Raw genomic sequence first — 17,985 nt, 5'->3', positions numbered from 1 at the left:
TCTTTAAGAATTTTTTTTTTTAATTTATGAGAGTACTTTTATCAAAGCTGGGGACAGTGAAACAAGAAAGGGCTTCTATCTAGGACAGAAGAAGCAATATGAAAGAGCCTGGGCAGGGCTACTGGAAGTTCACTGGAAAGTAAGAGAAAAGAGGGCTTGGAGATAGATTCAGGGGGTTAGCCCAAGATAAGTTGCCGCTGCCCCTTGCTCCCTTGGATGCAAGTCTTGTGGGGACCTTTAGAGTTTAGGAGAAAGAAACTTCACTGGAAAAAGGATATTTGAGTAGGCGTGCCCCAAGGAGGACCTGCCAATAATCTTGAAAAGGATTCTGCCCTCTTTTCTTCAAAAGGATTCTGTAGAACTGACATGTTAGCTTTTAGGGGCAACAGTCAAAGTAACTTAGCATACTGACTTTTGCAGATACTCATGTCCAATCATCAAATTCTGGAAACTGAAGTAGTTAGCAGATAATTTCTGTTTTTATTTTCAAGAGAGGCGTCACTGTATGTAATTTTGAAGTGAGGCGGGGCACTGGCTAAGAAGAGAAAAAACAACCAAACCGATGTAAAATAAACAAAACATATTTTATTGTGCATTAAAATTCATTCCCTAGACAATGGATAATGCACGCATTGGATGACATTAGTAGACATAGAAAAGATGCATTTGGACAATTACCAACATTGATGAACGTGGGGACGCCATAAACGTTAAGCTTTATCAAGTTATTGGACTTCCTGAATATAATATTGGCAAAAAGAAACTTTCAACACAAAAACATTTAGTTTTAATTTTTTTAAAATGTCACTCATTTTATCTATCGACCTTGACAGCAACTAAAAATGAGGTACAGAAATTCCAGGAGTCTGAGTATGGAGCGGAAGTCCAAGGCACTTTGGAGCCCCATTATTTCCTTATTGAGTAGGATTAACTCAGTTATGAAACTCCCCATTCCCCAGGGTTTACTGCATAGAAAAGCACTATTTGCCCACCTCAATGAGGTGTTGTGGGGGATTCATACTTATAAAGTGCTTCAGATGCCTTAGAAGAAAGGCAACATAGAAGTATGAAATGATCTTAGATATGTATTTTAAAAGAAATGAAAAAAAAAATTAAACAAACAATTTTGGCACAATGGGAAGAGTGCCTCCTATTTAAAGAACCACATTTGGCTATTTATAAAAACTCATCACCTCAGTGGTTTCTTGTTTGTTTGTTTGTTTGTTTGTTTGTTTTAGTTGAGAGAATAAATGTTTCTGTGTTGCCAGTTTTACAACAGTCATTCTCAACCCCAGTTGTGTTATCAGAATCACATTAAAAATATAGATCCTTGGCCCACAGTCTAGACCTACAGAATTAAAGTCTCTCAGAGTGGTATTTTTTTTAAGGACCTATAGAATAATCTGATGCATACAAAAGTTTTAAAAACATTTATTTAGAAAAATGGCAATGCATTAAACATCTATTTTCTTCCAGAACAATTTTTTCTTAAGAATGAATGAAGTTGAATCAGGGTATCAACTTCTTATTGCCTTTTCCCCTTCCCATGTCCTACACAGACTTAGAACACCACACACACACACACACACAAACACAAACACACACACACTTTTTAGTTCTGCCCTTGAATTAACATGTGATAGTGGTAAAATCTGTTAATAGCAAATAAACCGAGAAGATATGCAAGGACTTGCAATTTGTCCTCACTGTGCCCGAAGCAAATGGTTGCTTCCCATTTGCCAGAACGGAATGGTTTAAATATGCATTTCCAATTTGGAAACAAGTAAAGTCAGCACTTCCTGGGAAACATCAGCTCAATGGATGCTGACAATAGTAAGTGAGGTTATAGTGGCCGACCATGAAGAAAGGCTATAGTGAGTGCTCCTCCACTTGGGGATTGCCTGCATCTCAGCGAACACCTAACGCTTGATGGGCACCAAATCTGTGGGTGCTTCATCAAGGTAAGTAAAACAGAATAGAACCGGTGACTGTAATTTAAACGTCTTTTTTTTTTAAATGATCAGTTTGCTCCACTGCAATTCTTAATACTGGCTTAGCAACCACTTTCATTTCTTGACTGGCCCAAAGTCTTCTATTCACTAGAGTCGAGTCCATAGCGGCAAGCACACATATCGCATCATGCCACCTGCAGGTCTAAAACAGGAGAGCCCCCCTCTGGGTGCCTTGCAATGGAACTAATGGTGTCCGCAGAGAAATTATTTCTTTAAACAGAAAAAGTCTTTTGAGGCTGGCCAAAATGTTTACAATGTCAAGAACTCAGGAATAATAGCAACACAGAATAGTCCTGCTTTTTGGGAAAAGGAAAAATAAAAAAGAGGGGGAAAACTACAGGAGATAGATGTACATAGAGAATAGGATATGCTTTAAAAAAAATCAGTCAGTGTCAGCCACAGTGTAATTTTGCTCTGAAAAAAACAGTCTCATACTGCCTTCCAATATTGCTCTAAACATTAGAGGCAACTTTGTACACAAAGGCTGCTGGAGCTGGCTTGGGGGGTTGCTTGTTGCGTGTTTCCCAGGGAGGCAAGGATGCCAGCAGCAGGATAAAACCTCCCAGCAGGACGCAGAAGCCACTGAAAAAAAATGCAATGTCATAGGTCTGGGTCCAGTCATAAAACCAACCTGGAGAGAGAGGAAGAAAAAAAAATGGGTTTGATATAAATAGTATGACTATGAAGCCATCCTCTTAACTTCATCAGTTTCATACACAGTTAGTATTAGAATATATATTCCATTTACTCTCAACGTAGATGGCCTGCTAAGAATTAGAAAAGGAGAATTTCTCAAAATTTGGACAAGAACAAGCAGACATTTTGGTTTTCTCCCAAATAAAGAATAAACACAAATCCCTGAGCAAGAACATTGGCTTTGCAACTATAGCAAAGTGATTTTTTGTTGTTGTTGTTAATCCTCATCCGAGGATATTTTTCCATTGATTTTTAAGCAAGTGCAAAGGAGGGGAGAGATATCGGTGTGAGAGAGACACATCGATAGGTTGCCTCCCACAAGCACTGTACCAGGGCCAGAGATTGAGTCTACAACGGAGGTACGTGCCCTTGATGGGAATCGAACCTGGGACCCTTCACTCTGCGGGCCGATGCTCTATCCACTGAGCCAAACCAGCGAGGGCAGCAAAGTGATTTTGAATAAATCGTTATCATGACACTTCCCATGCAGATTTACTTTGGGCAAATCTGTGCTATTATTACAATCCGAATTTCTCTATCTGGGGAAGTCACAAAGGGGAGCCGTAAAATGGGTGCCTTTAAGATAAATATCTTACCAACAATTGGTGGTCCAAGGCTATTTCCGAGTCCAGCAAAGAACATTAATATCCCATAGGCGTGGGCTAACTTTTCAATCCCCACAGTCTTTGTGGTCACATACGGGAAGATGGACCAATTGCCAGTAAGAAACCCTAGGATCCCAGAAAGTATGGCCAACATGACATACGTTTTGGCAAATGGAATAGCACACAAGGCCAGGCCCATGAGAATTAAGGTAGCTATGTAAAGATGTAAGGTATTAATCCTCTTGAAGTCAGCCAGTATCCCTAGCAGGAGTTTGCCAACGGCCGTCATAATGCCAATAATGGAAATCAGAGGCACCACAAACTCCTCTTCTTTCACATTTGAGCTTCTCGCGACGTCTTCCATAAGCAACGAAGGCGGGAACCCTCCGACGTCGAAAAGGAAGATAGCGATGAAGAGTGCCGAAAAGACTTTGTTTTTGAAGAGGGCCACCGTTTCCCCGCAGTAGTTTTTATACAACTGCCACTTCCGCTTGGCAAGCTGTTTGCAGAAATACGTCTGTTCTGCCACTTTCTTTCTGTAGGTCTCCGTCTCCTTTGTGTTTGCCGTGGCTGCTGGGTTCTGATGGAGGAGGCCGTCCTGCTTCCAGTCACCGTTGGCCAGCGTGCTCCTGCAGGTGTCCTCGCCCCCGTAGCTCTTTTCAAGGATGTTGATGCTTTCTTCCGGGTTCTTTTCTTTTTCGTTGTAGATGGAGTATCTATCTGGCACACTTTCCAGAGCTGTCTTCTCAGGCAAAGGGCAATCGGAGGGCGGAAGGGGTCTCATCAGGCTGCCGCAGGGTAATATGTTTAAAGCTAGAGCACCCACAATCAGCAGGCACCCGTCCAGGCCATAGAACTCAATCAGCAGCTTCTGCAGAGCAGCGTAGATAAAAAGTCCAACACTTGAACCTGAAAGGGAAACGGGACTGTTCAATCTTAATCTCTTATGACGTGGGGCTCTCGGGGGACAAGTATGATCGGCATCGCAGTGCAATTTCTTTTTTTCCACTGGCACTCGGGCGTGCCATTATGTGAAAAATCACAGCAAGAAGATGAAAGGTCATAACAACAATAGTAATCACAATGATAGGGTATTTATTTCAAGAAATAGCATCTGTAGTTCAGACAGTGTTCAGCACTTCACATTGCATGATCATGTTTAATCCTGATAATGATCATATTGTGTAGGGCCTATTATTATTCCAAACCTGAGGTGACCTAGGGCTAGAAAGGTTGAGAAATTTGCTGCAGGTTACAGAGCTGTAAATGGCATCAGTAGGAGGCACACTCAATCATTCTGACTCCTGGAGCCCATATTTTTAACAAATACCTTAAGCAACTACCTTTTTTGCACTTATTATGTCCCAGGCTCTGTGCTATATACTTATTCCCTTTGAACAAGTAAACACTCTTAATTTTTGAGCTAAAGAATATATTTTAATTTTTATGGGATATTGGTAATAGTATGATAGTTCAAATCCATTGCTAAATCACCAGAATATGATGATTCACATTACTAAACTATGAAAAGAGTTAAGTGGAATTTGATAGGGTATTAAAAATCACAAAGTATGCCTAGTAAATTTTCCAGGATTTTCTGGTTGTTTTTTAAGCATAGATCACACTAAACATACTGGAACCTCATAGGCCGAATTAATTAGCGGTGTTCTGATTTCAACTTTTTTTTTTTTTAAATTGAGTATTTTAAAATTTAAATATCATTGAGAAATGTCACACGAAAAAGCAGGAGAGTAATAAATAGAACTGTTTTAAAAATAGGTAAATAGGTGAATCATACTTTTAAAATGATCCATACAAAACTACTCCATAATCCCAACAGGATGCCATGCTTGCAGCAAAAACCCATCTTATCAAAACTTCTTACAAATAACCAAATGACTCTCAGACTTGTAAAGAAGCATTTTCTTTGGGACCATAGTTACCCCTCTCTAACATTTTAGAAGTAAACTTTTTAATGCCCTCCCTAAAAATTCTTTGCATTAACATGTTAATAGCTCATATTGATGTAACAGCAGCTACAATAATATAATTTTGTGGCCAGTAAGACAGTATCTTCTTTGCTGACTATTGAAAAATAATAAGTAGACAAATTTAGTCCTCCCCTTATCTTTTTAAAAGTAACACTTACTTCCAAAGTTAAAGGCACTTCAAAAAACACACTGAAAGAATAGAAAACAGCACTATTTCATGTACTTCTGTTCTGCAGTAACCTCCATTCACTGTTAATTCACGTTTTTGCCTAATACCATTTCTTTGTATAGATCCTAACAAAGAGCCATAATGTTAGATACCTACAAATACTCTTGGTGTTCTGCAAGTTCTGTATTTTGACCTTAAATTGAAAAAAAATAAACAACTTCTTCATTGCTCACCAACCAAGTTTAGCTCTCAACATCATGAAATATAAAGAATACATGTTAAATTAATTCAAAATATATAGAATACACATGATGTGCTAAGTATAAGATAGGTCAGCACAATCAAATTACACATTAAGCAGTAGTTTCCCCCACCTATATCTCACAAGAATGCAGCCAAAGCTTAGAAAGATGCAGGAATCCTTTAAATAACTATTAATAACTAATAACTAATAACTAATAACTCTTGCTTTAAATAACTATTAATACCAGGATCAATAATCCTTTTCTATAAAGGTCCAGAGAATAAATGTTTAAGCCATAGAGGGCCTTGCAATCTCTGTCGTAAATGCTCAGCTCTGCCCCTGAAGCATGAAAGGGGCCAGAGAAGGTTTGAAAAGGAATGAGCATGGTTGTGTTCCAATACAACTTGATTTATGAGCACTGACATTTGAATTCCACATAATTTCCCCCATGCCATAAGAAAATCTTCTTTTGATTTTTAAAAACTACACAAAAAAATGCAAAAATCATTCTGAGCTTGTGCACTGTCCAAATACAGGCAGTACACCAGACTCGGGCCACGGGCATTAAGTTTACCAATGTTCACTACAGACCAAGCCCAAGTTCCCAAAACCTTCATTTCATGCCCATGCTCCTTTTTTTCAACTCGGTCACAATACTGCAAGTATTTTCACTATTAATTTCTGTTCAATTTAAAAATATTCTACTGTGAGTTATATTTTGCTTGTCATCTCTTTCACTGAAGTTGGATGCTATAGTCTGAGTGTCTGTATTCCCCAAAATTCATATGCTGAAACCTGTCCCGCAAGGTGATGATATTAGGAGGTGGGATTTATGGGAGGTGATTAGGTCATGATGGTGAAGCCCTTATGAATGGGATTAGTGCCCTTATAAAAGAGACTCCAGAGAGCTTCCTCTCCCTTCGGCCATATGAGGAAATAATGAGTTGATGACCTCTATGACCCAGAAGATGGGCCCTCAGTAGACACTGAATTTGCTGGTGCCTTGTTCTTAGACTTCCCAGCCTCCAGAACTATAAAAAAAATTCTTTTGTTTATAAGCTGTCCAGTCTATGGTACTTTCTTATAGCAACCTAAACAGACTAAGACAGTAGATTCAAGCTTCTCCCTAATCTATTAGCTCCCTGTGAGTTGACACTGCAAACTCTTTAATTCTGCAAGTCTTGACTGCCCATAGTAGCTCCATTTTGGGCTCAAGTCCTAGACTCCCTAGACTGAGTGAAAAGTAGGAGCAGCTCTCTCAATGAACTATTTTCAACATCTTCAGCACAAATAAATTTGGAGATTCAGGGAAATCTAGGTCATTATTATAATGGCTAATACTTTTAGAGCCCTTGCCATGTGTCTTACACAATAACTTTTTTAATATTCTCAATAACCTGATGGGACTCTTTTATTCCCATTTTACAGTTCAGAAAATTGAGGCTTAACAGTTAACAGAGCCATTAACTAACTTGTTCATCAACAAACAGCTAGTGGATGTGACACAGGCAGGATTCAACACCAGGTCTGTGCCTGTTGCTTTATTATAGTGCCTCTACAAAAAATATATAGGATAGGTTAAAACCTATTGTCCTTTAAGCTGCCATGCCTATTATTACACTCCCCACACTTTTGGGAGATCCTGTTGGGTCTTGGAAACTGCATTTCAACCATTCTGTATTCTCCATCTTGTTTTTTTCTATTTCTCTTTATTTTCCCATTTCCATCTTAGCCATGTCTTCAGATTCTGGCCATATCTCTCCTCGACACTATGATTCCCATTTCTCACCTGCCAATGCTTCTTTATTACATATATTAGAGAAGAAGGGAAAAGGATAGTCAGAAACATCAATTATCTGCCTCTTGCACACCTCCCATTGGGGATGTGTCCACAACCAAGGTACATGCCCTTGACTGGAATCGAACCCGGGACCCCTCAGTCCACAGGCCAATGCTCTATCCACTGAGCCAACCTGGCCAGGCCGCCAATGCTTCTTTAAACCACCTTGAGTAAATATCCAGCTAGATGTAATTCCATCTAGAATCACTTTGTTGCCCTTGGATTGGCCTCAGAACAAAACGTTAATTTGTGTGTGTGTGGTTTTTTTTTGTTGTTTGTTTGTTTGTTTTCAAAACGTTAATTTGGATCCTGTTGTCAGATCTACTACTAAAGTTCTTCAACTTTTCTGAAAACGTGGCTTCCCAGAAACACCCACTCACTAACAGGGAGCATATGTAAATGTACAGCTTTTAGTAAACTTGGCTGCTTTATCTCCTAACCAAACTCATAAATGATTGGCTACAGAAACTTTGATAAATTCCCTAAACAGCCTAGGGGGGAAAAATCCAACTGAAAAATAAAGCACCACTTTAAAATATCAGAACCCAGAAACTTTTATATTTATATTCCCCACCCCCGCAGTGATCATCTCTTGATTATTAAAGGAACAGCAAGAGTAAAGAGCCCGTCTTTGGCTGTGCACATAGGTCAGTGAGCTGTACTCATAAATCAGTCCTTTCCACTTTTTTTGTGTGAAAATTGTAAGTGTCACAGTAAATGGAGGTCGAGAGCTATCAGCATCCGTCTTTCTGACAGTGTCACCATTTCTCTTCCTTTTCTCCTGTCTTTCTCGGGAATAAGGGGCTTTATATACATGCTGTCCACTTCTTTCAGCAAGGTTCTCACCAGCATGTGACTCAAATTTACTGAGCCCATCAGCTTTCTTTCCTATATGGTATCTGTGGACGGAGAAAAGGGTTTCTATGGAAAGTAATCTCACAGGGAGATCTCATCATAAATTCCTTACTGGGCTGGGCTGTCATTGCCCAGGCCTATAACTGTTTAGTAAAAGATTTATTTTTGCTTTAAGCAAGCCCTGTCCACAGTTGCTATGGCTCTAGGTTAACACACTTTTGAAATAAAGTTTTTCATCTGTATATCTTAGGCTTTTCTGAACGCTATGCCACATTTACGTGGAAAATAAAATTTCCTCAGAGGAATAGAAGGGGGGGAAAGGTGCTACCTGAGTGGTAGCTGGCAGTAGTTGGTTGCACATATCTGTTTGCCAACTTTTAACTTTGACTAGAAGGCTGAATAGGGGCAATACTGTACTTATTTTGAAAATGTACCTGTTGAAATCAGGCCAAGTGCAAGGCCTCGGCGGCTGTCAAAATACTGGCACGTAATGGTCACTGTTGCAGTGTATAATAAACCACATCCGAGACCTAAATATAAGAAGACATTGCATAGATTAATTACAAATATTACTTCAATGCAAAAAAAAAACGGGGGGGGGGTGTTGATTCCAATAGGGTATTCTGTCACCAACTGGCTAAAACTCTTCCAAGTATGAATTCCTGGATACATTCAATGTTAGTCGTGCAGCTCCAATGGACACATTCATGTTGGCTTGGTTTTCACTCTACACACCCAAAGGTCAGGGACAAGTTGAAAAAAACAATCCAGTTTATAAATGAATACTGCAAGTTTGAATTAAAATATTATAGGGAGAGAAAATGGTTAAACCACACACCAAATAGCAAAATTTAATCAAATGTGCCCATTTAATATCTTTGTCTCTCTTCCCAAGCTCTTTTCCTTTGCTCATAGTTCTTCCTCCTCTAAATCCTCTAAACAATTTTATAAAATACCTTTCATCATCCCAGCCTATTTTGCAAGAGCTTATAGCTTGCACACCTCAGTTTGCAAAACAAAGACCCTCAGGTATGTCCCTAGTTGTCTTCAGATTAACACATATCAGTAAAATGTATACTTGTAAGTTTTTGTCTTTTAGAGCTGCAAATTATTATAAACAAAAAAGGATTATGTCATAAATTTGACAAACTCAGTGACTGAAAGTAACTATATAAGGTGATCTGATCATAAATTTCTTTTTGGGCAGGTCATGGTAAGTAGTTAAGCACTAGGCATTTAACTTTCTTAGTAAAAGGTATATCTTTGCCTTAAGCCTTGACCATCCTACTTGTGCATTTAGGTTAACACATCTTTGAAATGCCAGAGTAACTCTCTTTTTCAGACTCCTCAAAGGTATGGCCACCCTCAAGGGAGCACACAATCTTGTTGCCTGAACACCATCTAGTTACTGTACCTATTAAAATGTTAACTATCCCATACCCACCAATGTAAAGGGAATATATACCTCTCCATTTTTTAAATATATATTTTATTGATTTTCTACAGAGAGGAGGGGAGAAGGATAGTTAGAAACATCAATGAGAGAGAAACATAGATCAGCTGCCTCCTGCACACCGTCTACTGGGGATGTGCCTGCAACCAAGGTGCATGCCCTTGACTGGAATTGAATGTGGAACCTTTCAGTCTGCAGGCCAACACTCTATCCACTAGGCCAAAAACGGTTAGGGCTATACCTCTCTATTTTTTATCCAACCTTGGAGATTTCTCCAACTTGCTTTCTCCCACCTTCTTTATCTACCACCAATAAATTTCATGTAATCTCCTTAAATTCCCTCCTTTGATTCCAAATACTGAAAAACTGTCATTCTTGGGAGCATTTTTTCAATCTCTTGAGATCTTATTTCTAGGCATGTCCTCCATTTGGTTCAGATAAACTCTTCCATTAGTTTGGACATTCTCATAACAACATTACCTTATTTAGAAGTAAAATGTCATGATGTCTTTTAGTTTTAAGTATCTTCACAGACACACACACAAAAAAGACAAAACAAAATGAAAGATGGACAATTATTAATGTTAGTGGCATATAGTTGTTTGTTATACTATTCTCTACTTTTCTGTAAATGTAAACTTCCCTTTCTTGAGACCCAAACTTCAATATTTATCTCCAGATCTCCTCCATGGCTCTGTTGGTTAGATTAAACTTTTCACCCCTATTAAGTACCTAATGATCTCAGTTTTTTTTTCATAAAAATTCTCTCTGGCTTCTAACCCATAACTCTTTGCTTTTCATCTGCCACACCACCTGTTCTTAAAAATCACTCTATAAACAACAGATAAGCTACAGTCTAAAAACTGAATTTTAACCATGGCTCATTAGATAAGTTATTAAGATCAATTTTATTACTTTTAATTGCTACCTGTACTATAATTAGAAAGAATGCCTGGACTTAACAAACACATCACACAAACATTCTAGGAAATTAGCTCTTTAAATAAATAACCCAGGACTCAGATGATCGTCTTTGATTGCATAAAAAGTCTTCTTTAAAAAATGAGGTAGATTAAAACAATCACACTTAAATAAACCTTTTGAAATAAAGCATCCTTTCGTTTGAGTTCAGTGAAGAAATACTAACAACTAAGACGAGTTGGATTGGTTTATACAGTGTTATTACCACATATAGAACACTTTAAGACATGATATAAAACTTGTTTCTGGACAATCAATTTTGTGAAAAGAAAAAAAAAGTTACTCTTTACTAAGGAAGAGGGCTAAATTTACTTTCCTGTGATTTGGGTATTAGGGCTCTTATAAATGTTAGGCATTTAGAGACAAACACAACAAAAACCTATCCAATTACTAACTGCCACTCTAGAAAAGTTGAAATAGCAACTTTTAAACTTGTAATTTTGGCTAAAATTAAAGAAGTTTTTAAAAATTGTTTTAAGGCCATGGATATCAGATAAGATTATCTCACTTTAAAAAAAAAAAAAAATGTAGCCGAAGCCGGTTTGGCTCAGTGGTAGAGCGTCGGTCTGTGGACTGAAGGGTCCCGGGTTCGATTCCGGTCAAGGGCATGTACATTGGTTGTGGGCACATCCCCAGTAGGGGGTGTGCAAGAGGCAGCTGGTCGATGTTTTTCTCTTATCGATGTTTCTAGCTCTCTATCTCTCTCCCTTCCTCTCTGTAAAAAAATCAATAATATATATATATATATATATATATATATATATATATATATATATATATATATATATATATTTTAAAGTAGCATAAGTTTGAAATGCCTTTGTCTTTAAACTCTTTCCAAAAGCAGAAGGTGGCATGAGGTCTGTATCAGGATGATCTTAAATCAGCAGTTGTTAACGAGAGATCTCTAGAGTCCCTGAGATCTTCCATGGAGCCCGTAAAGTCAAAACTGTTTCCATAATAATACCTAGATGCCATCTGCTGCTGCTGTTTATTACATTGTGTTCATGTTTATGCTGATGGTCAGTAAAACTGCAAGAGCCTTAGCACTGGTGCCAAACTTTACACCTTCTATGCTTCACCATCACATGCTACAGTAAAAACAAACACAATTTTTTAAAAAAATGCTTAGTCTGAATTATAATTGTTGCAAGGAAAGTGCTCATGTAACAGTTTTCTGAGTCAGCTAAAATAGCCACTTTTTCATGTAGCCTTGTTTGTATTGGAAAGAATGTATGACAGACAAACTAGTTTACTCAGACATGGGTATTTGGCAGATGTTTCCTCAAAAACAAATTAATAAGGGAAGCAACTGGCAGTCATTGTTACCAATGATAGAAATTCCAGCAAAAACAAGAATTTTGGAAATTTGTCTCTATCACCATGAATTTGACAACTTCACAATATATATGGATTTTCTGATGAGCCGATTGGTGATGCTAACAAAAATGATTTTTAAGATGTTATATAATGAAATGTACCAACATTTTAAAATTATTGCATAACTCAACGAACTGATATTTTTCAAATAACCAATTCACGATGTTTCAAAATTAGGTTTGAATGCAGAGATCAAAGTACAGAATAAATAGATTTAATATAACAGGGCACAAAAGTCTACTGATGTGGTATCAGGTTCCAAATTGCAATTAACCTTTAGAAAATTGTCCCTTACTAGGTGACAAAGAAGAATATCTACAAGTACCTGAAAAGGTTATTAAAATCTCATCCATTTTCCAACTATACCTTTGTGTGAGACCAGATTTCCTTCATACACTTCAATCATAAAAATCTATTGCAACAATTGAGTACTGAGCAAATAGGAGGATGCAGGTGTCTTCTATGAAGCAAGACATCTACACTATTAAAAGAAAAACATGCAAATTGACTGTACTTTTACTATGCCTACCAGCCATGCCCACCAGCCAATCAGGAGTGAGTATGCAAATTAACCCAACCAAGATAGCTATGGCCACAGAGCGAGCAGGAGTCTTGGGTTTCCCCAGCAATGGATGAAGCCAAGCTTCCCGCCCACCCTGGTTGGCCCTGGCCCCCACTCAAGGCTGCAAAGTTTCAATTATAAAAGATAAATAAATCCCAACAAAAATGGCAGCAGCCTCAGAGCTGAAAAGAGCAGGAGGCTTGGGTTGCCCCCAGCGATGGAGGAATATAAATAAATTCCAATAAAAATAGCAGCAGTCATGGTGACTGCTGGTTTACGACACCCACTGCTTAAATGATCACCACCCCCCTGCCTTTCTGCACTGCCACTACCTCAGTTCACCTCATCATTTCTGATCTGAGTTATAGCCTCTCAATCTGTTTTAGCCTCTGGTACTTTTCCCACCATTCTACCTTTTAAACTGCTATCATTTAATTCTCATCATATCACACTCTTACAATAAAGTCCAAGCAAAACTCTTTATCACCAGCCTCTGTTACAATCATACTTTGACAGATTTGCAACTTCCCATATGACTTGTGCATTCATTAAACAAACATCCATGAGAAGACTGCACTCTATTTTTTGCCTCTGAGAATATGAACTCTTATTATGTCCTCCCCTACCACTATTTCCTTTACAATCTGTGTCCACCTGACCACATCCTAATGTCCTTCAAATACTCAACTCAAGCCCAGCCAATGTGGTTCAGTGGTTGAGTATAGACCTATTAACCAGGAGGTCATGGTTCGATTCCTAGTCCAGGCACATGATCCCAGTGTGGTATGTGCAAGAAGCAGCCAATCAATGATTCTCTCTCAACATTGATGTTTTCATCTCTCTCTCCTTCTCCTTTCCTCTCTGAAATCTATAAAAATATATATGTTTTAAACTGTCTGTTAAAGTTGACATAAAAATTGTGTTGTAGAAATATATTTATTGAATGGAAAAAAGTTCATAAGTTTTCAAAATATATAAGCAGAATGAATACAACAATCATTTTTCTTTTATGTATGTATACATATATATAATATTTATATGGTTATATAAATAAAAATATAAGAATATATTTTTTAAATTGAAAGTAAATATTATAAAACCCCTCTTTAAAATTTAAATAAATATATTTTTATTGATTTTAGAGAGAGGGGAAGGGAGAGAAAGCCATCCATTGGCTGCTCCTGCATTCCCCTCACTGGGGGTCAAGCCCACAACTCCAGCATGTGGCCTGAATGAGAATTGAACCAGTGATGTTTTGATATATAGGAAGATGCCCAACCAACTGAGCTAGGGCTATAAAATGCTTCTTAATCGGAATACAGAAAGCAAACACCTCTAAGAACTAGCATAAGAATAAAATCATGTAAATGAAATTTTGGTTTATTTGGGGGGGACAAGCAATAAAAAATTTGAAATGGTGTACATATTTTTAAAAATGTCTATGAATTATTTTTAGATATCCTGTAATTATACATATTTTTTTTGTGTGAAACGGAACAGACATCAATCGAACCCCTGAATTTGTAATATAAAAATTTCTTCCTGCAGTATTATTCTTATAAAAATAAAATATTTCAGTAACAATTCATTCTAATGTGGCAATCTTAAGAAGTGCTAAGGGTGGAGCCACACAATCAGACTCTATATGCAGGAGGGGAACCCACTTATTCAGATTTGCCCAGGACTTCCCCCGTTTGACCACTAGAGGCCTCACATCCAAGAATAGCTCTTAGTCCTGGACAAACTGGGACCGTTGGTCACTAAAGTGTAGGGACTTCTGTCTTGGTCATTTCGGAGAATTCCTGTTCAGTATATTCTGAAACTAACATTTCAACAACCTTTTTAAATATATGAGTCAATACGTCATATTCCTTTTCAAAGGGTTGGTTAGGATTGGCAATTGCAAATAGTACTACAGAAATGAAATAATGAGAACGTAACTTAAGATGCTAAAAAGATTAATAAGGTTAGAGCATCCAAATGTAGGGCAGCTAACTGTAGGTTAAAGTAGTTAAATGTCAGTACTTTTATGTTTTCAGCCTAAAACATCTGCATGGAAAGTTAAAAAGTCCAAGTAGTTGTCCTTTTTTTTTTTTTTTTTTAATTGGTATGACTCTAAATTTTATACACTTAGCCCAAGTCTCCTGAATATGACATTGACTGGTTAAGAGCACAGTGATAGATTCAAATCCCAATTCTATCATGTATTGGCTCTGTGACTTTGGGAATTTGAGAGTTTACTTAAACTTTCTTAGTTTCCTTATTTTTAAAACAATCTCACAAATTAACTGTAAGAATTAAGAGGCATAAAAATGCAAAAGATTTCATATCTGTACCTAGAACATAACAAATTACTAAAAATAGCTATTATAATGGTACATTTTTTTTCACTTTTACCTGCATATTACAGCATTATGTGGCTATAGTCTGAGACTAATTAGAAGCTTAAATTTCCTTACTATAATTGAACATCCATGAGAGACAAAAGACTATCTTTCATGATCTGACTACTGAAAACAAAAAACAGCTTACAATTGCTAAAGGAAATATATAGGGAATGACTTTTATCTCAATAGCTAGAACTAGAGTAAGAAAATCAGATTTTCTATGAATATAATTTTCCCCTTCCCTATGGAGATGTTACCAAGAAAATGAAGGCAAAGAACATTAAATTTTTCCAAAAATCAATAAGAGAATATTAAGAAAACAGTAATCAGGTAACTAAATAACAATAGCTTATGGAGGAAGAGAATATAAGAAATTGACTTGAAGTTGTACTTTTCAGAATTTTTCTATATTCTTTAACCTGTTAGATAAGTTATTGGGAAGGCACTTGAGCAATTCATTAAGGTCATATTTTCTGCAGCCTCTCATACCACCCCATCCACAGTCTCCCACTACCTTTTTTTTCTGATTTAGGAAAGTTACTAAGAAAACAGGAGCCTGAATTACCAGGTTTGGCAGCATGGTTTATAGCCAATTAAAAGACTGGCAAGCTGCCATTTATTTTAGCTACAAAAACTGAACAAGATAACATCATATGTTCAAGATGCTATTTTTTAAAATATCAATTAAATGGTAAAACAGAATTATGCCAATTAACACCCTTCAGCATTCTTTTGATCTTTTATAGGATGATTAAACATGGTACTATATTACTTTATTTTTCTATATTCTTTAACCTGTTAGATAAATATTTCTGATCTTTAGTAGGAAAAAAAATGCTGCTGTGCTCTTAAACTAAGAGGTCAGAAAGAAATTCAAGGAGAAGGGAACAAATATGTATTAAATACCTCTGTGTGCTTCTCTATACACATTCTCTCATGAAGAGTCACAATATCTCAGTACTCATATTAGCTCCATTTTAGAAAAAATAAAAATAGAAGCCAGAGAGATTAAATAATTTTTCAAAGTCACAAAACTAATAATAATGGTTAGAGTAGCTACTATTTATTGCATTATTAATCTGTAAAACCCTATACATTGGATGCTATTATGTTCACTTTTAAAAATGAGAGAACAAGATAAGTAACTTGTCTTGAGTCATATAACTGGCAAGTGGATCTAATACAGTTAACTCACATGGTCTGATCCCAGAGTCTTCTGTTAATGCTTGCTTCTTCACTATGCCAGTCTGTCTATCTTAAGGGCCCATTTCATTCATTTCTGATGAATGAAAATGCTTAGAATACAATTCTACACAGAGCTGGCACTCCGTGAATATTATCATTAGACTGCATCTTACCCTTGTTTTTCTAAGGAACTCATAATTCAGAAAGGAGAATGAGTTTAGACTGGGTAATAATTTCCTGTCACTGCCTTTTCAACTGGATACTCTACTTCAAACGGTGACAGAATTGAAGTGTCATTATTCATTATTCTCTCATTTATGTATCTCACAAATATTCTATGAGCCCTATATTGTGAGCCTACTCATGAAATAAAACCACAAACAAGACAGCCATGGATTAACTGTTAATAATCTGCTAGCAAGGGGTAGCTCACAGGGCCCCAAAAATTACCAGAGTGGGTGTTTTTTTAAATTATTAATTGAAATCCAAGTCAAATCTTTTGCGTGGCCTCATAGAGTCCCCATAAGACCTATAGGGAGTATGTTGCTAAGCCTACCTCCTCAGGCAAGGGGACAGTCACTTGTGGAAATAAAGGTGCTTGCTCAAGCTCAAGCTCAAGCTCACAGAACCTACATCTCCTGGCCTGAAGCCCAGGGTTCTTTCCATGAGCTGATCATTTCCTCCTAGTTTTTGAAATCATGCATCTATCACCAAATCAGTGTCATACATATTCTCTAGACCTGAGCCCGTTTTCTAACCCAGAATCCATCAACTAGAGGAAAGGCTGGTTATGCCAGAGGAAGGACATTGCAAAAAACACAATGGCAAGTAGATAATCATACCCTGACTCTTTATCCAAAGAGAACCACTGCAGCATTTAGGTGATCACACACCGAGGTAAGTGGGATATGTTTTGAGCATTGTTGGACTCTGGGTACAAGCTGACATTGTTAATTAGGAACCTGAGGTACTTCATGGTCTCCTTTTATAGTGGGATCACATGGGGGAAACAGGTAATGTATAGGTTCAATGGCCCAGGTCTGCCTCACAGTAGGCCCTCTGAGTCCATGGATCCATCCGACAGTCATTTCCCCAGTTGCTGCTATTTAATGGAGCAGGTATATATGTTAGTTAGTACAACCCTCTACATACTGCTTCTTGGCCAGTGGAGTAAGAGTTACCATAGTGGGGAAAGCCAAGTGGAAGCTTTGTGACCCAGCCAGCACTACCAGTAGCCGCCAAAGGAGTAAATCAAGACCAATATCTAATGAATTGAAGACCATGTGTTCATAGGGGTTAGCTATTAAAAGGTTCCAATAATGAGCAAAATCCAAATCAATTTCACAAGCTGGTAAAGCTCTCTCTGTTGCTAGAGAAATTTTAAAATTTAATCATGGGAGATAGTTCATTTTGTCTTTTTCTTTCTGTATATCCTTAGATACTCTTCCAACACATTCTAATGTATATAAATCTTTGGCAATGTCAACTAATTTTTTAAAAATCATTTGTATTTATAGGTAATGCAAATGTGTCACTTTTTGTTAGTTTTTAGTTCAGTGAGAACTTTTGATATATGCTCATAAAGGCTTTCTCTAGAAACCAGGAGTAAGAGCAAAACCCTGTGA

The 17,985-nt window shown here is 37.3% G+C and overlaps 1 protein-coding gene across 2 annotated transcripts in view; it reads right to left on the bottom strand.

Moving 5' to 3' along the window:
* Positions 1-565: 565 nt before the first annotated feature.
* Positions 566-17,985, bottom strand: part of SLC16A9 (solute carrier family 16 member 9) — a 54,279-nt gene continuing 36,859 nt past the window's right edge. For both annotated transcript variants that reach the window (XM_084904043.1, XM_084904042.1), the window contains exons 4-6: positions 8,847-8,942; positions 3,305-4,222; positions 566-2,643 (exon numbers count right to left, since the gene is read on the bottom strand). In XM_084904043.1, coding sequence (XP_084760169.1) covers positions 2,465-2,643; positions 3,305-4,222; positions 8,847-8,942 — 1,193 coding nt within the window. In that variant the 3' untranslated portion in view covers positions 566-2,464. The remainder of the gene's footprint in view (positions 2,644-3,304; positions 4,223-8,846; positions 8,943-17,985) is intronic.

This window comes from Pipistrellus hanaki, assembly GCF_964339955.1.
Source record: "Pipistrellus hanaki genome assembly, chromosome: 14".
Taxonomy (NCBI): Eukaryota; Metazoa; Chordata; class Mammalia; order Chiroptera; family Vespertilionidae; genus Pipistrellus; species Pipistrellus hanaki.
The sequence above is the reverse complement of the archived record's forward strand: the minus strand, read 5'-3'. Positions and strand labels throughout refer to the sequence as shown.